The following is a 21,193-nucleotide window of genomic DNA, read 5'->3' on the forward strand; positions in this document are numbered from 1 at the left end:
TTCTCTTAATAATTGCATCTTTATTCTGCATATCGTGAAATAGAACTGGTGCACATCTTAGGAGAGTTTTTTTAATAAATTCTCCCTCACTGAGTGCTTTTCCATGCTGAGCTATAGAGTGAGCAATGCTCAAACTTGCAGATGTTAAATTTGTAGAGCCTTTCATAAATTTAAGGATGGAATTAGAATGGCTCTTATAAAGGTGTAGCTGCCTGGAAGTGTATTCCTTCCTTTCATCCTCACTTTTTTCCAAGAGCTGGGAATGATTAGTTTCAAAATGTCTATTTATATTCCACCTTCTGCTTACTACCGTTTCAGTACATAGAACACAAAATGATCTGCCATTTTCTTCTATAAAGCCATACATCTCAGTCCATGTCTCTTGAAAGGGTCGGCCACTGCTACTACCACTTCCTTTACTTAAGCTTAGTTTTTTATTTTTTGGGTTCTCCATCAGGGAGGCAGTGACAGAAGATAGAATTATAGATAGCTTGTTAGGCCTGCAGGCAATTAGGGGTTAACTAGCCTAACTAACCACAAAATGGTGCATATAACTGTCTTTTAGGAAAGGGCAGGGTTAATAAGCAGAAATAGGGGTTAATAAGGATGCACAACAGTAATAGTGGTTGAAATGGAGTCTGCACTATGGAGCAAGATGGTGTTCCTTATGTGAATTAAAATGGCTGCCACTATTTCTAATGGTGGGAAACGGCACTCATAGCATGCCACAAACCCTCACCTTTCCCAGCCTCCCCCTCGTTTATCTCAGTAATGATGGATTAGAAATCCATGACACCCCAGAACAGTAGATAATGGTTGCTGTGGTTAACTGTTATTTGGTTATTGGTAATGGCAGGGCCCCCAGAGATGCGTCCCTCACTGCGTTCTGCTGCTCCCTGCTCTGGTGACAGAAGTAAGGGCAAAGATCCAGGCTTAACCGGAAGTCCCAGAACTAGACGCTCTGTGCTGGACTTCTGTTGTTTTGGCCTACAGACCTTCGGCACAGAGTGTCTGATAGGGGAGGGTGAAACATTTGCGACTAGAGTCTGGGAGTCTAGTCACAAATGTTTCATCCTCGGCATGCGGCCGTCTCAGTGGCTGCATGTCATCAGAAATGGCTACACGTGTCAGTGCTGACACGCGTGTCATAGGTTTGCCATGACTTCCTTAGGCTCTCCTCCTGCTTTCTAATTTTTTTTCTAGAAGCTGCTCCACTTGGGTATTTTTTTCCATCTTGTCTTCTAGCTCACTTATGCAGTCCTCTGCTTCTTCTAGTCTACTCTTGATGCTTTCCATTGAGGTTTTTACAGCAGCGATGTCATTTTTCATTTCTACTTGGTTCTTCTTCATTTCCTCTTGGTTCTTACTTATATTGTCGAATTTGTCTTCCATTCTTTTCACCCACCTTATGACCATTTCTCTGAATTCTCTCTCTGATAGGTTGCTTGCCTCTAATTCATTTACTTCCTTTTCTGGTGATGCCTGCTTTTCTTTCCTGTGGGGGCTATTTCTTTGTCTCCCCATGATCTCTCTTCTCTGGATGTCTGGTTATGTAGTTCTCTCTCTCCTGCATTGATTTAAAGGCACAAAATACAACAGAACCAGGTACAACACACAAGGCACTGAACAGAATTATATTCACGATATTAATAACCTCCAATAAAGGTGACCACCAGAGAAAGACAAATTAGGGGGTAGGAGAGGAAGAGGAAGAGTAAAAAGAAAGAACAAAAGAAAGGAGTTTGAAAATGGACTTGGGAAAAGGAAAAAAAAGGTAAGAGAGACAAGAACAAGACTAAGAGAGAAAAAGGGAACAAACTATATTTATGGGGAGTAAACTCCAATAGAACAACCACTAATCCCAGCAAATGCCAGCAACACGAACCTGGAGATTAATACAAACTACAACACCAACTAATATCAAGCAAGGCAAGGGAAAACAGAAGTAAAAAACAAACAAAAACAAAGCTAACAAAAAAAAAACAAACAAATAAAGAATAAGCAAAACCATCTCACAAAAAAGCATAAAAATTCAATCTAGTCAACATTCAAGCAAACAACAACAAAAGGACAGAGAGAAAAACAATTTTTTTTTCAGTTAAGATAGCGTAGAGAGGTGTGTATGGACTTGGAGCAGGGGATTGGAGATTAGATTATAAGTAGGGTGAAATTTTAGCAGAGGGTAAACAGAAAGAATAGGGAAAATCTAAAGCCGGAAAGGGTTAAGATAAACAGGAGACCAAAAGGGGAAAGGTTAGGAAGAGAGTGATGGCATAAAGGTAGCGTTGAGATAGGGTAAAACGATGCTAAAGGAAAGATGCACATAGAATGTAGGACACTAATCCCAAAGCAAAACAAAGAGATCAAATGACACTTAAAAATAAAAGGTAAAATAGTAGTAATAATAATGCTGATTGAAAATAAAAATGTAATAATTAAAAAGGTGAAAATTGAGTGAGGAAAAAAGAAAAATATTAGTTTCTTAATTAAAAGATGCAAAAAATTAAAATAAAAAAAAAATAAAAAAATTAAAATAAAAAATAAGAGAAATAAAATATGCAGTAGTGATGGTCATTCACTTCCTCTATTGTTCTGTTTGGCACGCCTGTTTCCCAGTCCGGACAGTATTGCAGTTCTGTGCGTTCCACTGCTCCTCAGTGTTGTAAGCCAGTCCTGATTTTTAACGGGAGGTGTCTTAATTTCTCGTATTTATTTTTGCTTACACCAGAGATAATTTGTGATTCAGCCCCTGGGTGGCAGTGTTTCTAGATTGACTTCCGGGCTTCTCTAGGCTTTTTTCCCTGTGGCACTCAATACCGGTTTGTGGAGGTGTGCGCCTCAGAGCTGGCTCTCCGATGGTCACTCCCAGTTCTGATCCCCAGGTTCCAGAAAAACCACTTTCCCCTGCAGTCTCTCAGGGTATCCCCACCTGGGTTTTCCTATGTGTTGGGCTTAGTAATCAGAATCGGAAAAAGCCCAAGTGTGCGGGCAGTGGGTCTGTGCGCAAGACTGAGCAGCCTGCACTCCCTTGAAATTCTTAGTCTGACCCTCCGTGTCAGATCAAAATGGGTTGCTTTTTAGAGATCCCTTCTGTTAGCAGCTCTGAGGACTCCCTTCCACATTCACGGATCACAGCAGCCCCAACAGCCAGGGATTTTTCTAGGCACAGACTTCCCTGGTCCTCCAGCTCCCGCAGCTCTAGCGTTTCTCTCTCCTGCCACCGGGATGAGAAACCTCACCTTATCCCCAGTGAAACCTGACCTTTCCGTGGTGGAGTGAAGAGCTCCTTTGAATCTGTGTGTTTGCGCTGATTGGGAACCGGTGTTCAGGGGCTCGCAGCTGTTCAGTGGTCACCGCAGCTGTGGGTTTTCAGGCCTCCGATAAAATCCTCTTTCCCTTGCAAAATGGCGAGGTTTCCCACTCCGAGCCCACAGCTCCAGGAGGGGACCCAGCCGGTTTGGGTGCTGCCCGGTCAGGGGAGCCCTGCTTAGCACTCCCCCACCTTCTCCTGGAGTTTAGCTGTCCCTTAGCTTGCTAACAAACACTACCCGTGTGAACCTCAGCTGTTCTTTCTTTCTGTTCCGGGACAAGGCTCGGAACACGTCTCTATTCTGCCGCCATTTTCTCCTTTTTCCTCTCATTTCTTTCTTTCTTTTCTATTTCTTTTCTCATTATTTTCCCATCATTCCAATTTATTTTATTTTTTATACTAATTTTTTAATCAATTTTTTAAAAAAAATTATTATTATTATTTTCTTCTCTTTCTCTTTCTTCTTTTCCACTCATCCTCTTTCTACTTTCTCTATTCTGAACTGAGATCCTCCCCATATTCATTCAATTCTTAACCTTACTTTCTGTATATAAGATTCTGCCCCCACCCTCTTTACTGGGTATTTGGTGTTTGTATATTTTGGTTTGTTTGTTCTCTGGTATTTCTCCATATATATATATATATATATATATATATATATATATATATATATATATACTTTTTTCTTTTTTTTTTCCTTTTCTCTCAACCATTTTTTTCTCTCTTCGATATCATTTGTGCTCTCTTTTCTCTCCCCTAATTCTCTTTTCTCAGGTGGTCAGTTATAGTGGGGTTATCGGTGTTGTGAGTACATTCATGTTTTTTCCCTTTATGTCGTGTCTTGCCGAGGTTAATTTTATCTTGTTTGGGCAATGCGCTAGAGAGCAAGCCACATAACCAGATACCTGGAGAGGAAACTCCATCCACGAATGGGTCAATAACACTCTAGACCCAACTACAGAGGCAAGAAGAAGGCGGTAGTGAGGGAGAGTGTGAGTGAGTGAGGGAGCAAAAGAGGAGTGTGTGGTTGTGTGGAGTGTGTGTGTGTGAGTGAGGCACAGTTAGATCCTGCAGGACCTTCGGGGGCAGGCTAACCTGGCTCCCCTAACTAGGCAGCTTCTGCTACCGTTGCAAACAGTCCCGGAGCGGCTGGCTTTTCCTCAGAGGCCTCGCCTTTTTGAAGGGAAGAGCTGCTGTGACTGGGAGCCCAGCCTCACCTCCACCCAGAGTGCCCTCAGAGAACACCTGGGACTCTACAGCACTCTGCCAGGGACCTGCTGCCTCGGTTGTGGTCCCACCGTCACCGGGATGCCAACCACTCTGGGCGTAGGCTCCTGTGAGTTCCGAAGCACGCTCCCCTCTGACCAGCCCAAGGCTTTAGCCCAGGGCACTGCAACCAGGAGAGCAGCAGCCATGCACAGTGAGTGCTGATGTGGTCTGGCAACCAGGGGAGGCTTTTCTGAGGAAGTGATGTTTGAACTGAAGAGAAGAAATAGAGAATGATAAAGGTTAATGAGGTGAATGTATGTGCGACTGGGGGTGAGGGCAGCATCCCAGGGAGAGAAAAGAGCAAGTGCAAAGGTCCTGGGGTCCTGGGTTGGGAGGGAAAGGATTCTACGAAGAACCAGCCGGCCAGGCAGAGAGTGGGCGAGCACGTGGAGCTGGAGGCAGCAGGAGAGAAGGGAGGCTCCCACAGGCTGTGGCGAGTTGTGACTTGACCCCTGGTTTAAGCAGGGAAGCACCACAAGTCGATGTTCAGTTGAACACATTTGCTTTGTGGGAGGTGGAGGATTGATGGGGGAGGCAAGAATGGAGGCGGGAAGACAAGTGATGAGGATATTGAGTTGGACACATGAGAAGTGACAGTGGCTTGGGCTAGGGTGGAACTAGCGATGGAGTGGGCTGTACCCCAGAAGTTAGGAGAGAGAGTGCATAGAGGGAGGGGGAGAAAGGGGGGAGAGGGAGAGAGAGAGAGGGAAAGAGAGGGAGAGAGAGAGGAAGGGGGAGAGAGAGAGGAGGAGAGAGAGGGAGGGGGAGGGGGAGAGAGAGAGGGTGAGAGAGAGGGGGAGAGAGGAGGAGAGAGAGGGAGGGGGAGGGGAAGAGAGAGGGGGGAGAGAGAGGAGGAGAGAGAGGGAGGGGAGGGGAAGAGAGAGGGGGAGAGAGAGTGGGGAGAGAAACTGAGTGGAACAGAAAAAGAGAGACAAAGAGACAGGGATGTAGTTGACAGAGGGGATTGGACAGACAGGAGGGTGAGGAGGGAGGACACAGGTTTAGGACTGAGTTGCTCTGAACCGGAGGGCGGGCAGGCTGGGGAGGGAGCGTGGAGCACCCTGGGACCTCTCTGTCCGCTGTGGCTCCGCCTCTCCGGAGTGTCACTTGTCTCCTGTGGCTTCTCCTAACTTTCTATTCTCCTCTAAGGGCCACCTCCTGCGAGGTAGGCCTTCCCCACTTCTGGTCCTGCGCCCCGGATACAGGCGCCCCTTTCCACACCCTTCCCGCACGTGTCACTGCCCTTCCTGGAGTGGAGCACTTACAGGCAGGCAGTGTCCTAGCTCTTGGCCTCATCGGGACAGGGCCCACTGGCCGGGTCTGTAGTGAGCCCGTGGACCCATGAGCAGGGATCCAGACTCGGCCTGATACCGTCTTCCCAGGCTTCTTCGCTGGCACTAAGGAACAGGTGACGTCCATGGCTGAAAAGCACTTAAGCTTGCTGGACTTTGTTTAGGTCCTCTGGGTCCAGGGGCAAAGGTCGCCGTCCCTCTCCATCTACGGGATCTGCTGTGCGTGGGATTCACCGCATCATAAGCAGGTTCTCACAGAGACACGCTGTCCACTCAGTGGGTTTCTGCAGCGGTCCGGGCAGGGCAGGCTCTCCGCGGGCCACGACTCCCGTGCCATCTAACCAAAGCCATGGGCGGCCATAGCTGACCGGTACGCTCAATTATCCTAGCGGGCTCCTGGGCCCAGTGATGGGCCAGGAGAAGCAGGCAGAGATGCTTAGACCACAGGAAGTCGGAGAGGAGGCGGACGTTGCCCGAGGAAGTCTGGGGCTGGGTAAGGGAGGGTTGGGATAGTGTCTGCAGGCGGAGTCCAGCCACCGGAGGTGTTTACTGGTGTGCGGTGAGAGCTCTGTCCATGCACCAGGCCTCTAGTTGCTTCATAATGCAGATACCATCTTTCTTGTGTGGAGTACTCCCCTCTTGGGGCATCAGTCTGGGGAAGAGCAACAGTCCCACACTCTGGAATACCTCTTGCCCCACTCTGCAGAGCATGTACTGCCAGGGTCTGCTTTAGGAACTGAGCCTAACAGGCAGCTGGCAGTGGAGGCTGATCTCTGGGATCTTTGGGACATTTGCTGACCTGCTCCCAGTCTGGGTGCTGTGGGGTCTCAAGCTTAGGCCAGGCTACCCAGCTTAGTGCATAGCTTGTTCCTTTCCACATGCACTCAGGCCCAGCATAGGCAGCCACAAACATTGGATTGCTGATAGCTCCAAACAGGTTGCCAGGGCCAGTCACAAGCAGCATCTGACACTGGCCTGCACCAGAATCCATCCCAGGAGGCCCAGAATCAATACACCTAGTGGCCACCTTCAGACAACTACAGAGCAGGGTCCAATAAGCTTCACAGGAGAAAATCCAAAGGGCGATCTTGGCAGACACCAAGTCCTGTTGGGTGAATTCTGCTCTGTGCACAGCAGCTCACACATTGTGCTGGGTGTGAGCCTCACTGTCAGTCACTGTGAGGGTTGATCCCATGCAGAAAGGGGCCAATAGCAATCAAGACTCAACTACAACAAGAGGACCCACATAAGCCACACAGGGGACATTCCTAGAGCACCAAGTCGAGTGATCAAGGAGACCACACCACTGGGTCCCATTACTACATACAACCACTCTACCAAGTCTGGGAATCATAGCAGATCTACCAAATACATAGGAACAAACACAAAGATGCAGCAAAAATGGAGAGACAAAGAAACAGTCCCCAAATAAAAGAACAAAATTCTCCAGAAGAATAGCTAAATGAAATGGAGGTAAGCAATTTATCAGATATAGAGTTCAAAGTAATGATTATAAGGATGTTCAAAAGCATGAAAAAAACAAAAACAAAAACATAGAACCATGAAAAACAACCAGTTAGAAATGAGGAATGGCATATCTGAAATAAAGAATACGGAAGGCCTGACCAGCATGACTCAGTGGTTGAGCATTGACCTCTGAACCAGAAGGTCACAGTTCGATTCCTGGTCAGGGCACATGTCTGGGTTGTGGGGGGCATGCAGGAGGCAGCCAATCAATGATTCTCTCTCATCATTGATGTTTATATATTTCTCTCTCCTATCCTCTCTGAAACCAATAAAACAATATTTTTTAAAAAGAATACACTGGAAGGAATAAACAATAGATTGAATGAAGCAGAGGACCAAGTCAGTGATTTAAAAGACAAAGTAGAGAGAGGAACCAAGATGGCGGCAAAGTTAAACAACTAAACTGCCGCCTCGCACAACAATTTCAAAAATACAACTAAAAAACAAAACGTCTACCACCCAGAACCACGGGAAAGCTGGCTGAGTGGTAGATTTACAACTAAGAAGAGAAGGGAGCGTAAACGCTGGAGAGCTGAGGTACAGAGGCGCGCGCGAAGCGGGCTGGCGGCAGGCGACTGGGCGCGCGGCTTTTCTTCAAACCGAAGGGAGACAAACTCCCGATCACTCTGAACTCCAGTTTCTGGGGACACGTGGGGGACCCAGACGCCTACGGGGAGAAGCCGGACTCTCGGCCATCGGTCGGAGAGTGAGAGTGACTTTTCTGCAGAGGTGCGCCCAGCAATCAGGGTTTGCTGCGCTGGAGCGCGGGACACGGGGACTTGGAAACGCGGAAAGGCAGAGATGGCTGAAGGCAGCCATGGCCGTTGGCCATGCCCTAGCCTAGTGATGCCCTGAGACCCCGCCCGGCCCTGAGACCCCGCCCCACACATTCTACAAACCCGCCCAGGCTCCACACAGCAGCTTTTGCATATAAATGGCCTGTTCTGTGGCAGCTCAACCAAATTAACTGCAGCTCCAGTCAGACTGCTCCAAAACCACCCAAGCAAAGAGGAGAAAACTGTAGCTCTTGCTGTAGCTCCTGCTGGGAGGCCTCAGACCTGCACCCCATTGGAGATCCAGACACTAGGGTATCTAGTGGTCGGTGTGGATGACACCAGATTTCAACCACTCTCATAAGGGACACATTCAAGAGGCAGACTCAGTGAGCACCAAAGCCCTACTGTGTCTCCAGCACAGCAATTCTTCCGTTATAGACACAGCAAGTCCTCACAGCCAATTGGCCTGGAGGTCAATTCCTCCCAGTGTACCAACAGCAATCAAGGCTTTTAACTACACCAAGACTTTCCACTCAGCCCACAAAGGGGTGTACCAAGAGTGACCACCTAGAGTGATTGGGGAAGCTGAGCTACTGGCCCCTATAGGTCACCGACCACACAAAGCCACTCCATCAACACAGGGAGGCAGCCAAAAATGCGGAGACACCAAAGTATGTCCTGAGTAGGAGAGATGGAGGAAAGCAAACTAATGGACGACACAGTGTTCAGAACCACATTTATAAGGTTACTCAAGAATCTTCTAAAAACCGCTGAGAAACTTGAAGAGACCTTCAAGGACCTTAATGATAATACCAAAAAAATGGAAAAGGACCAGTCCGAAATTATGCATACACTGTCTGAAATAAAGAATATACAGACACTCAACTGTAGACCACCATACCCGAAGAGTCAAACCAAAGATCTGGAATATGAGGAAGAAAAAAACACCCAACCAGAGAGGCGGAAAGAAAGAAGAATCCAAAAGTGTGAGGATAGCGTAAGGAGCCTCTGGGATGGCTTTAAGCGTACCAATATCCGAATTTTTGGGGTGCCAGAAGAAGAGAGAAAGCAAGATACTGAAAACCTATTTGAAGAAATAATGACAGAAAACTTCCCCCACCTTGTGAAAGAAATAGACTTACAAGTTCAGGAAGCGCACAGAACCCCAAACAAGAGGAATCCAAAGAGGACCACACCAAGACACATCATAATTAAAATGCCAAGGGCAAAAGACAAAGAGAGAATCTTACAAGCAGCAAGAGAAAAACAGTTAGTTACCTACAAGGGAGAACCCATACGACTGTCAGCTGATTTCTCAACAGAAACTATGCAGGCCAGATGGTAATGGCAAGAAATATTCAAAGTGATGAATAGCAAGAACCTGTAACCAAGACTACTCTACCCAGCAAAGTTATTCAGAATTGAAGGGCAGATAAAGAGCTTTACAGATAAGAAAAAGCTAAAGGAGTTCATCACCACCAAACCAGTATTATATGAAATGCTGAAAGGTATTCTTTAAAAAGAGGAAAAAGAAGAAAAAGGTAAAGATAAAAATTATGAACAACAAATACATATCTATCAACAAGTGAATCTAAAAGTCAAGAGAATTAAAAATCTGAGGAACAGAATAAACTGGTGAACATAATAGAATCAGAGGCATAGAATGGGAGTGGATTGATAATTCTCAGGGGAGAAGGGGTGTCTGTGTGGGGGGTGCAGGAAGAGACTGGACAAAAATCATACACCTATGGATAAGGACAATGGCGGGGAGGTAAGGGCAGAGGGGGTGGGTGGGAACTGGGGGGTGGGGAGATATGGGGGGAAAAAGGAGAAACAATTGTAATAATCTGGACAATAAAGATTTATTAAAAAAAAAAAAAAGACAAAGTAGAAAAAAACCACCCAATCAGAGAAAAAAGAGTATTACAAAATGAAGAGAGTTTAAGGGACCTGTGGGACAACATGAAGCATAACAACGTCTTCATCTTAGGGTACCAGAAGGAGAAGAGAGACAGCAAGGTATCAAGAACCTAGTTTAAAAAATACTGACTGAAAACTTCCCTACATGGTGAAGGAGAAGACACACAAGTCCAGGGAGTGCAGAGAGTTTAAAGCAGGATGGACCCAAAGAGGCCCACAAGACACAACATAATTAAAATGGCAAAGGATAAAGACAAAAAGAGGAAGCTAAGAGCTGCAAGGAAAAGACAGTTACCCACAAGGGAGCTCTCATGAGACTGTCAGCTGATTTCTCAACAGAAACATTTTAGGCCAAAAGGGAGTGGCATTAAATATCCAAAGTGTTGAAAAGCAAGGACCACTTTATGAACAATTATATGCCAACAAATTGAACAATCCGGATGAAATAGATACATTCCTAGCAAATACAATCTTGGAAAACCAAATCAGGAATAATCAGAGAAACTGAATAAACAGATTACAATTAATGAAATTGAACCAGTAATCACAAAACTACCAACAAACAAAAGTTCTGGACTGGATGGCATCACAGGTGAATTTTACCAAATTATTCAGAGAAGAGCTAACATGTATCCTTGTCAAACTACTCCAAAAAATTTAAGAGGATCAAAGACTCCTAAGCTCATTTTAATGAGCCCAGCAATATCCTAATTTCAAAACCAGATAAAGACACTACAAAGAAAAATATTACAGGCCAATATCCCTGATGAACATATATGCTAAAATTCTTAACAAAATATTAGCAAACCAAATCCAGCAATACATTAAAATGATCATAGATGATGATATGGTGGGATTTATTCTGGGGATACAGGTTGGTACAATATCCACAAATCAATAAACATGATTCACCACATAAACAAAATGAAGGACACAAACTATATGATCATAATAATAGATGCAGAAAATGCATTTGATAAAACCCAGCAGCCAATTATGAAAAAAACTTTCTGTAGGAATACAGGGAACATAGCTCAACCGAATAAAGGTCTTATTTTTTAAATTTATTATTATCTTAAAATATATCTTTATTGTTGAAAGTATTCCACTTTGTTTGTTTGTGTTTTTCCCCATTGACCTCCCTCCACCCAATATTTGTCCCTCTCAGGCCTTCACCATTCTAATATCTGTGTCCATGGGCTATGCATATTTGCATGTAAGTTCCCTGGTTAATCACTCCTCTCCCACTCACCCCCCCCCCCCACCCTCGCCTTCCCTCTGAAATTCGTCAGTTTGTTCCCTGCATCTATGTTTCTATTTTATTCATCAGTTTATTTTGTTCATTAGATTCCACATATGAGTGAGATCATGTGATACTTGTTTTTCTCTGACTGGTTTATTTAGTTTAGCATAATATTCTCCAGGTCCATTCATGCTGTTGCAACTGGTAAGAATTCTTTCTTTCTTTTTTTTTTTTTTTTTATAGCTGCTTAGTATTCCACTGTATAAATGTAGCACAGCTTTTTTATTCACTCATCTGCTGATGGGCACCTAGGCTGTTTCCAGATCTTAGCTATTGTAGATTGTGCTGCTATGAACATAGGGGTGCCTATATCCTTTCTGACTGGTGTTTCGGGTTTCTTAGGATCTATTCCTATAAGTGAAGCACCGAGTCAAATGGGAGTTCCATTTTTAATGTTTTGAGAAAACTCCACACTTTTCCACAGTGGCTGCACCAGTCTGCATTCCCATTAGCAGTGTACTAGGGTTCCCTTTTCTAAACATACTCTCCAGTGCTTGTCATTTGTGATTTGTTAGTGGTAGCCATTCTGACAGGTGTGAGGTGATACTTCATTGTTATTTTAATTTGTATCTCTCGGAAGATTAGTGACTGAGCATTTTTTTCATATGTCTCTTGGCCATCTCTATGTCCATTTTGGAGATGTGTCTATATAGGTCCTTTGTCCATTTTTTAATTGGATTGTTTGTCTTCCTTTTGTTGTTATATTAGTTCCCTATATATTTTGGAAATTAACCCCTTATTGGATATATCATTGCCTGTGTGAACCATGTCCCACGTGGCTTAGGGTTCGGGATCTGGAGAAGGGCCATGCACAAATGACAGAGACGAGACAAGAAATAATAATTTGGAAATTGGGGGGCCAAGCAGAGAGTCCAACACAAGAGGAAGGACTTCCCTGGTGCCCAGGCCTTGCCAACCTTTTACTCAATTTTGGATACACATATTGACCTTAGTCAGGTAACAGGCAGACTATCTTAAAGCTCAGTAAATATTAGTAAATATTTACTCTGAGACTATTTGGTTAGGAAATGGCTTGAGCCCCCATTGTCTTGACTAAACAATTGGTGCATAGCTCTGGCCCTTGCCAGGGCTCAAGGTTCACCAGCATTCTGGGCTCCTTGTTTACACTTCTTTGATAGTGAAGACAATGGGTAGCTTCCAACAATTGCCATATATGTTCTCTTACAGTGGGCTCCCTTTTCATTGTTGATGGTTCCTTTTGCTGGGCAGGAAGTTTTTTATTTTGATGTAGTCTCATTTGTTTATTTTCTCCTTAGTTTCTTTTGCCCTAGGAGATGTATCCATAAACATATTGTTATGAGAGATGTCTGATATTTTGCTGCCTATGATTTCTTCTAATATTTTTTATAGTTTCATGAGTTACATTTAAGTCTTTAATACATTTTGAGTTTATTCTTGTCTGTGGTATAAGTTGGTGTTCTAGTTTCATTTATTTGCTTGTACCTGGCCAGTTTTCCCAACACCATTTATTGAAGACACTGTCCTTACTCCATGCTCTTGCCTCCTTTGTCAACTATTAATTGAGCATAATGGCTTGGGTCTCTGTTCTGTTTCATTGATCTATATGCCCATGCTTGTGTCAATACCAGGCTGTTTTGATTATGGTGGGTTTGTATTATAACTTGATATCTGGTATGGTGATCCCTCCAATTTGTTCTTTCTCAAGATTGCTGTGATTATTTGGAATCATTTTGGTTCCATATATATTTTTGAGAGTTTGTTCTAGATCTGTGAAATATGCCTTTGGTATTTTACCAGGGATTGCATTGAATTATATTGCTTAGGGTCATGTGGACATTTTTATTATGTTGACTCTACCAATTCATGAACATGGTATTTTCTTCCACTTGTTTATATCGTCCTCTATGTCTTTTTTCAGCTTCCCATAGTTTTCCAAGTATAGGTCTTTTATTTTCTTGGTTAAATTTATTGCTAAATATCTCAATATTTTTGTTACAATGGTAAATGGGACTGTTTTTTTATTTAATTTTCCTTTCTGAAAGTTCAATATTGGTATATAAGAATGCCATCAATTTCTGGGTGTTAATTTTGTATCTTGACATGTTGCCAAATTCATTTATTAAATCTAGAAGTTTTCTGATGGATTCTTTAGGGTTTTCTACTATACATAAAATATCATATCATTTGTAAATAATGACAGTTTTACTTCCTCCTTTCCTATTTGGATGTCTTTTATTTTTTCTTCTTATCCAATTGCCAAGGCTAGGATTTTAAGTACTATATTGAATAATAGTGATGAAAGCAGACATCCCTGTCTTGTTGTTCTTAGGAGAAATGGTTTTAGTTTTTTCCCATGAAGTATGATGTTGGATGTATATATGGCCTTTATTATGTTGAGGTATGATGCTTCTATTCCCACTTTGCTAAGGTTTTTATTAAAAAAGGGTGCTGGATTTTGTTGAAAACCTTTTGTGCATTAATTGATATGATCATGTGATTTTTGTCTTGCAATCTGTTTATTGATTTGATATTATACTATCCTTATATCTCCAGAATAAATCTCCCTTGGTTATGGTGTATGATCTTTTTAATGTATTGCTGGATATGATTTCCTAATATATTTTTTTGAGGATTTTAGCATCTATGTTCATCAGGGGTATTGCTCTATTATTTTCTTTCTTTGTAGTGTCTTTAACTTATTTGAGAATTAGGGTAATCCTGGCCTCATAGAAAGAGCTTGGAAGTATTCTTTTCTCTTCAACTTTTTGAAATAGTGTGAGGAAAATAGGTGTTAATTCTTTGAATGTTTGGTAACAAAACTTTTGTTTGCTGGAAATTTTTTTAAATTACTGCTTCAATTTCATCAGTAGTTATTGGGCTATTCGGGTTTTCTGATTCTTCCTGATTGAGTTTTGGAAGATTGTATTTTTCTAGGAATGTGTCCATTTCGTTCAGGTTGTCCAATTTCTTGGAATACAGTCTTTCATAGTATGTTTTTTACAATGCTTTGTACTTCCATGGGTCAGTTACTTCAACTTTTTTGTTTCTGATTTTGTTTATATGGGTTCTCTTTGTTTTTGATGAGTCTGGCTAGAGGTTCTTCAATCTTGTTTATCTTTTCAGACAACCAGTTCTTGGTTTTGTTGATCTTTTGTATTGATTTTTAGTCTCTACATCATTTATTTCTGCTCTGACCTTTATTATTTCCTTCCTTCTACTTACTTTTGGCTTTTCTGTTGTTCTCTTTCTAATTCTTTAAGTTGTAGAGTTAGATAACTTGTTAAAAATTTTTCTTGTTTTTTTTAAATGTTACATATACTATTCTCAAGGCACATCTGATGATATATTTTAAAACATAGTAGGTGTCAAAATATGTTTAACATATGATTTCTTCAGGATCCTTCCCCTTTCTGAATTCCAAATGGAGGAACTGAAAGTGCGATGTAAAGACTGGTGATCCATATTCTATCTTTGGCAAGCTGTACAAGCACTATTGTAAAACGTAATGTAAAAGAACTGTAAACTAGGAACTTCTTCAGTTTATGAAACACCATTCAGGACTGCTGCTTCTTGAGTGTTTTCTTCTTTTAAGGTACCGTATTTTCCAGCGTATAAGATGACCCTCAACTTTTCCAGTTAAAATATAGAGTTTGGGATATACCCGCCCTATAAGATGACACCCGGCGTATAAGACGACCCCCGACTTTTGAGAAGATTTTCCTGGGTTAAAAAGTCACCTTATAAGCCGGAAAATACGGCATTAAATCTTTTCTTCTCCTGGAGTACGCTGTACCTTAGAAATTTCATCGCCAGAAGCACTAGTTGGGCCATATATTGCCTTTTCTGAAGGACCATGCTCTTCAATCACATCTTTTGCCTAGCCCATTTTCATTAACTGAAGCTGTATCAGATTCAGTCATTCTATCCATCAGAACAGCATCTTCATCAGTCCTTCGTCTATGAGACCGCCTACAACGGTTAGTACTCTGATGAGATTCGCTGGCATCAGTGTCTGCAGTCTGATCTGATTCTGTATTATCAAGTAAGCTGTATGGATGGCTGTCTGGATCTTTGAGCACAGAACTGATGGAGGATTTGCCACCACGTGGTCCACCACGACCTCGACCCCCTGAGACACTCCGGCCTCTTCCTCCTGGGCGTCTCCTACTGTCACGTTGATGTCGGCTCTCTCGATCATCTTCTCCTGCCAATGATAAATCACTCAGCTCGTCTTCACGCTCAGATTCTGTTTCAGAGGGGTTAGACAGCTCAGAGTTTGTACCATAACTGGAGGTGTAATTAGGGCCCCAACAACCTCTGCCTCTTCCACTATAAGGCCTAGAGCCAATCTGTCGTAGCTGTTCATCAATCTGTAGGCGTTCCATTCTTAGTTGTTCTACTTCCTTTAGATAAGCAATATGATACTCTAAAAGAGTATCATATGCACATTTCTGATGCTTTCTTTAGTGCCAACAAATACAAATGGAACCATCCCATCTTCTCTCTGTAGTTTATTTTCATTGTCTCCTTCAATTCTCACCCTAACCACACCAGATTTTTCCACTATTTCTTGAATAACTTTGCCATTTTTCCCAATTACTTTTCCAACAAGATTCCTAGGAACCTGAATAAAATCCTCCACAAATTCCGAGAAAACTCTAGCCTTTTTTACAGCATCAGCACTCTCTCCATAGATCCTAAATGTTCCAGTATCTTCATCTAGTTCAATAGCTGTAACTCCAGGAACCTTCCTAGCTTGCTGTACGTTACTACCATGTGTTCCTATTGCCAGGCCCATCAAATCTTCTCTCACAACAAATTCCTCATGAAAAGCTGCTGCTGCAAGTTGTTTTGTGCATTCTAAATGCTTAGTGGCTTCTTCGTTTCTGGACATAAGCATCAACTTCGTACAAATACTTCGCAAATGCATGTCACTTAAAATATTTACTCTCTTCACAGTTGCTTCACTGGCAGACAGTATCATTAGCTGTGTGGTTTCTGGATGGTAAAAAATCCTGCATGCTCCTACTGCTTTCTTAAAATCTTTATGTGTGTTTTCATTAGCACACGCCTCTCTCAAATCTTTGGGAACATCCACTGTGCATTTAAAGAAGGTATTTTTTTTGACAGTTTTATTTTGATTGACAGGCCGAAGTCATTCAAATGTGACTATTTCATTGTAAGTGGCATCACAAGCAGCATATTCAATGACATAACATTCTCCTTTCATCATTCGAACTTTAGCCAACCACCATCCACAAGGTTCTTGGTCATTTGCTCTTGAATATACCTCTACTTCATCTCCTTCACTAATTTCTTTTTTTATACCAGGTGGTGGTGGTAATCTAACTTCATTAAATGGAACTTGACGTTCTGGTTGCCAATTATTCTCAAAAACAACTGTGAGGGAGTCTTCATGAACATCTTTGATAAATCCCTTGTAGAAAGCCCTGTTGGAGCTGTGAACCTCCATGGTCAGCTCCGCCATGTTGGAACCTTTTCTTGTTTTTTGATGTAGGCCTGTAATGCTATAACTTTCCTCTCTGGACTGCGTTCACTCTGTCGCATCGATTTTGAGATGTTGTGTGTTCATTTTCATTTGTTTTTGGATGCTATTTATTCTTTGATCTCATTTAACCCATTCATTGTTTATTTGCATGTTATTTAGTTACCATGTGTTTGAATATTTTTTAGTGATTTATTGTAGTTGATTTCTGATTTCATGCCATTGTGATCTGAGAAGATGCTTGATATAGTTTCAATCTTATTGAACTTATAGAGACATAGTTTGTGTCCTAATATGCGGTCTATCTTTGAAAATGTCCCATGTTTCTTTGTTGATTTTTTGTCTAGAAGACCTATCCAGTGATGTCAGTGTGGTGTTAAAGTCCCATATTATGATTATACTAGAGGCCTGGTGCACGAATTTGTGCATGGGTGGGCTTCCTCCTGGCTGATCGGGGCCATCTCACCCAGTCCCAATTGGGGCCGGCTCGGGGAGGGGCCATGGGAGGTTGACTGGTGGCTGGAGGTTGGCTGTGGGAGTGTACTGATGACCAGAGGGCAGCTCCTGATTTTGAGCATCTGCCTCCTGATGGTCAATGCGCATCATAGCTACTGGCCGATCGTCGAGTTATCCGGTAGTCTGGTCATAATGGTCACTTAGGCCAGCTGTTCTCAACCTGTGGGTCGTGACCCTTTCACAGGGGTCGCCTAAGACCATTGGAAAACACAGATATTTACAAAATGATTCATAACAGTAGCAAAATTACAGTTATGAAGTAGCAACGAAAATAATTTTATGGTTGAGGGTCACCACAATATGAGGAATTGTATTAAAGGGTTGCGGCATTAGGAAGATTGAGAACCACTGGCTTAGGCTTTTATATATATAGATTATTGTCAATCTCTCCCTTAAAATTCTCCAGAAGTTTTTTTTCATATATTTGGATGCTCCTGTATTTGGTTCATATGTCTCTTAAAGTTATATCCTTTTGTTGTATTGATCCCTTTAGTGTTATGAGGTTGCCTTCCTTGTCTCTTATTATGGCATTCACTTTGAAATCTATTTAGTTAGTTATGAGTATTGCTATTCCAGCTTTTTAAAAATTTCCATTTGCCTGGAAAATTTATTTCCATCCCTTCCCTTTCTGCCTGTGAGATCCTTTTGTTCTGAAGTGGGTCTCTTATAGACAGCATTAATATGGGTCATGTTTTCTTATCCATCCGGCTACCCTATGTCTTTTTATTGGAGCATTTAAGCCATTTACATGTAAGGTTATTATTGATAGGTACTTATTTATTGTTATTATTGTTCTTTATGTCTGTGTTCTATTTTTCCTCTATTTGTTCTTCTTACAACAGTCCCTTTAACATTTCTTGCAGTGCTGATTTGGTGGTAAAAAATTCTTAATAAATTCTTTTAGCCATTTTTGTTGTCTGTGAAACTCTTTATTTCACCTTCAATTTTGAATGATAGTCTTGCTAGATAGAGTAGTCTTGGGTTCAGTGTCTTGGTTTTCATTACTTAGTATACTTTATGCCACACTCTTCTGGCCTGAAATGTTTCTATTGAGAAGTCAGTCTAATGGGAGCTCTTTTGTAGGCAACTTTTTGTCTCTCTCTTATAGCTTTTAACATTCTTTGTCTTTAATTTTTGCCATTTTAATTAATATGTGCCTAGGCATGGGTCTTTTGGTGTTCATCTTGATTAGGACTCTGTGTTTCCTAAACTTGAGTGACTTTTTTCTTCACCAGATTAGGGGAAATTTCTGTTATTATTTCTTCAAACAGGTTCTCTATTTCTTTCTGAGATTCTGCTCTCTCTGGCATCCCTATAATGCAAATTTTATGTTTCATGTTGTCCCAAAACACACTTACATTCCCCTCCTGCTTTTTAATTTTTTCCATTTGCTGCTCTGAATGGGTGTTTTTGTCTACCTTGTCTTCTAAGTCACTGATTTGGTCCTCAGCTTCTTCTAGTCTACTGCTGAACCCTTCCAGGGTGTTTATTTCAGCTATGTAATTCCTCATTTCCAATTGATTCTTATTTATTGTTTCAAGCTATCCTTTCAAGTTAGTGTAGCTCTCGTTGACACGCTTATAACTCTCATTAACTTGCTCGTAGTTCTCACTGAATTGTTTGCACCCCCTTATTATCATTACTCTGAATTCTTTGACAAATTGTTTACTTCCAATTCATTTAGATCTTTTTCTGTTGATTCCTCCCATTTTTTTCATTTGAAGGTTGTTTCTTTGTCTCCCCATTTTTCTATCCCTTTGTTTTTGCTTCTATATATTACATAAAACCGCTATGCCTCCCAGATTTTGTAGAGTGGCCTTATGTAGTAGGTGTTTTATAGGACCCAGTGGTGCAGTTTCCTAGAACTCCTAGAACTCTAGGGAAGCCCCTTACTTGAGTTTTGTGGGTTTTCTTGTTGTAGTTGTGTCTTGAATATTATTGTCCCATTCATGGATGGAGTCTCCTCTCAGGCTGGCTGACAATGTGGCTCACCCACAACCACGTTGTGTGAGTTGTGGAGACGCTGAGTGAACAGAACAAAATACAACACAACAAAACACGAAATAGAAGAAACAAAACAAAAACATACGTAAGACTCCTACAGCACCAACAGAAACAACCACCAGAGAAGAGAAAATTAATAAAGAGAAAAGGGGGTAAGAATGAGAGAAATAAGAAAAAATACAAGAAGAAAACAAAACACAGTAAACTAACAATAAAAGCACAAATGAAAAACAACAGAAAGAGGGGGGACAGAAATGTAGATGCAGAGCTTAAATAAAGAAAATAAGAATAAAGAATTGGGGGAATAAGAGAAGGAAATGGTTTAACATGTTAAGCGCCCAGTCAGTCACCAGTGACTGACACTATACTTTCCGTCCGGAAGACAAAACCGGCTGGGCACTTAACATGTTAAAATAAAGAAAGGGGAAAAGGAATGAAAATACAAGAAAATTTTGCAAAGGAAGATAGAGGATAAAGCTAATAGACCTAAAATAAGAAAAATAAAAAGATGAGAAAGCAGCAGAAAAAGAAAAGAAATAAAAGAGAAAAAAATTGAGTAGTAACAAGGAAAAGGAAAATTAGATATATGAATGAAACAACAAAGACTAGAATAATTACAAATCAATAAAGCAGATAGATAAAAAAGATAAATTTAAAAAGGGAAAAAAGAAACAAAAGAGAAAACTGTTGTGAGGTTGAACCCTGGAGTCAAAATAAGACCACCGGAGGCTGCTGATTGATTAAAAAAGCAGGCAAGGATTTATTGAACTGGCCAGGACAGCCGCGAGGGCACCACACGCAGGTGGAGTCCACACGACCACACTGTCCCAGGTGTAGGCAGTCCTTTTAAAGGTCCAAACCACAAAAATTTTCCTTTGTTCTAAAGTCTAAATTCTAAAGGCTGGGAACAGCCCACAGGGCCGCTCCCAGCCACCTCCTGCTGGACATTGGAATGTGGCCCTATCTTGCAAAAGCAGGTTGTCTCTAAAGGTTACCTGTAGTTTCAACTCCTGGAGCTACTGAGTCAATGGGAATCAATCTCCTGTGGTTCTGATCCACAGGCACAGGAAAATTACCTTAAGCAAGTAATTGCATGCAGAAGCCAGAATAGCAGGGTTAAAATTTAAACAGCAGTTTTTACCTAAGTATGGTTGATACCATACTTCATTCCCCACTGGTTTTATGTGCATGAGTCAAATCATGGACTCATCCTACTTCCTGTTCTGTTCCTGGTCTCCCGTCCCCTAGCACATCTAGCCTTACTTAGCCCTGGACTTTCTCACTGGCTAGCAAAAAATGTTCTTACAGTTACCAAGGCCCCTAGTACCACAGTCCCCATCAGTACTGTCCTCACTGAAGTCCAGTTCCCCTCCTGCAGGCGTCGAGTCTCTTCCTGGCCTGCGTGGAGCCCAAGCTAGGGATCTCACAGATGAGGCCGCTGGTTGCCAGGATCCAGGCCATTTCCTGGTGCAGGAGCTGGGAGTGGTGTATCCAGGTCTGGATGCCGTCTACTTCAACAGTTGTGGGCGTGCTCAGGATAACAGTGTAGCGTCCCTTTCAGGTTGGGATGAGTCCTTGGGCAGTGAACTTCTTTACCCACATCGAGTCCCCGGGCTGGAAGGGATGTACAGGGTCTGCGGTGGGCACTGGCAGTGCGTCTCGAACAAGCTTATGGGTGGCTCTCTGGGTATACTGCAGAGCCTGTAAGGACTTGAGTAAGGGGATGGTTATGAATTCCAGCTTTCAGTTTCTCCCTGACCCTGGGAAGGATGGGGGGAGGTCTACCAT

The 21,193-nt window shown here is 42.2% G+C and overlaps 1 protein-coding gene across 1 annotated transcript; it reads right to left on the minus strand.

Annotated features, from left to right (window-relative positions):
* Positions 1-15,151: 15,151 nt before the first annotated feature.
* LOC103302980 (RNA-binding protein FXR1-like) lies at positions 15,152-16,867 on the minus strand. The gene is given in 2 exon segments (XM_054714177.1): positions 15,152-15,812; positions 15,815-16,867. Coding segments are annotated over 2 exon segments (1,626 nt in total). The 3' UTR covers positions 15,152-15,239.
* Between the last annotated feature and the right edge of the window lie 4,326 nt (positions 16,868-21,193).

The sequence above is a fragment of the Eptesicus fuscus genome, chromosome 4 (assembly GCF_027574615.1).
Source record: "Eptesicus fuscus isolate TK198812 chromosome 4, DD_ASM_mEF_20220401, whole genome shotgun sequence".
NCBI classification, from domain to species: domain Eukaryota; kingdom Metazoa; phylum Chordata; class Mammalia; order Chiroptera; family Vespertilionidae; genus Eptesicus; species Eptesicus fuscus.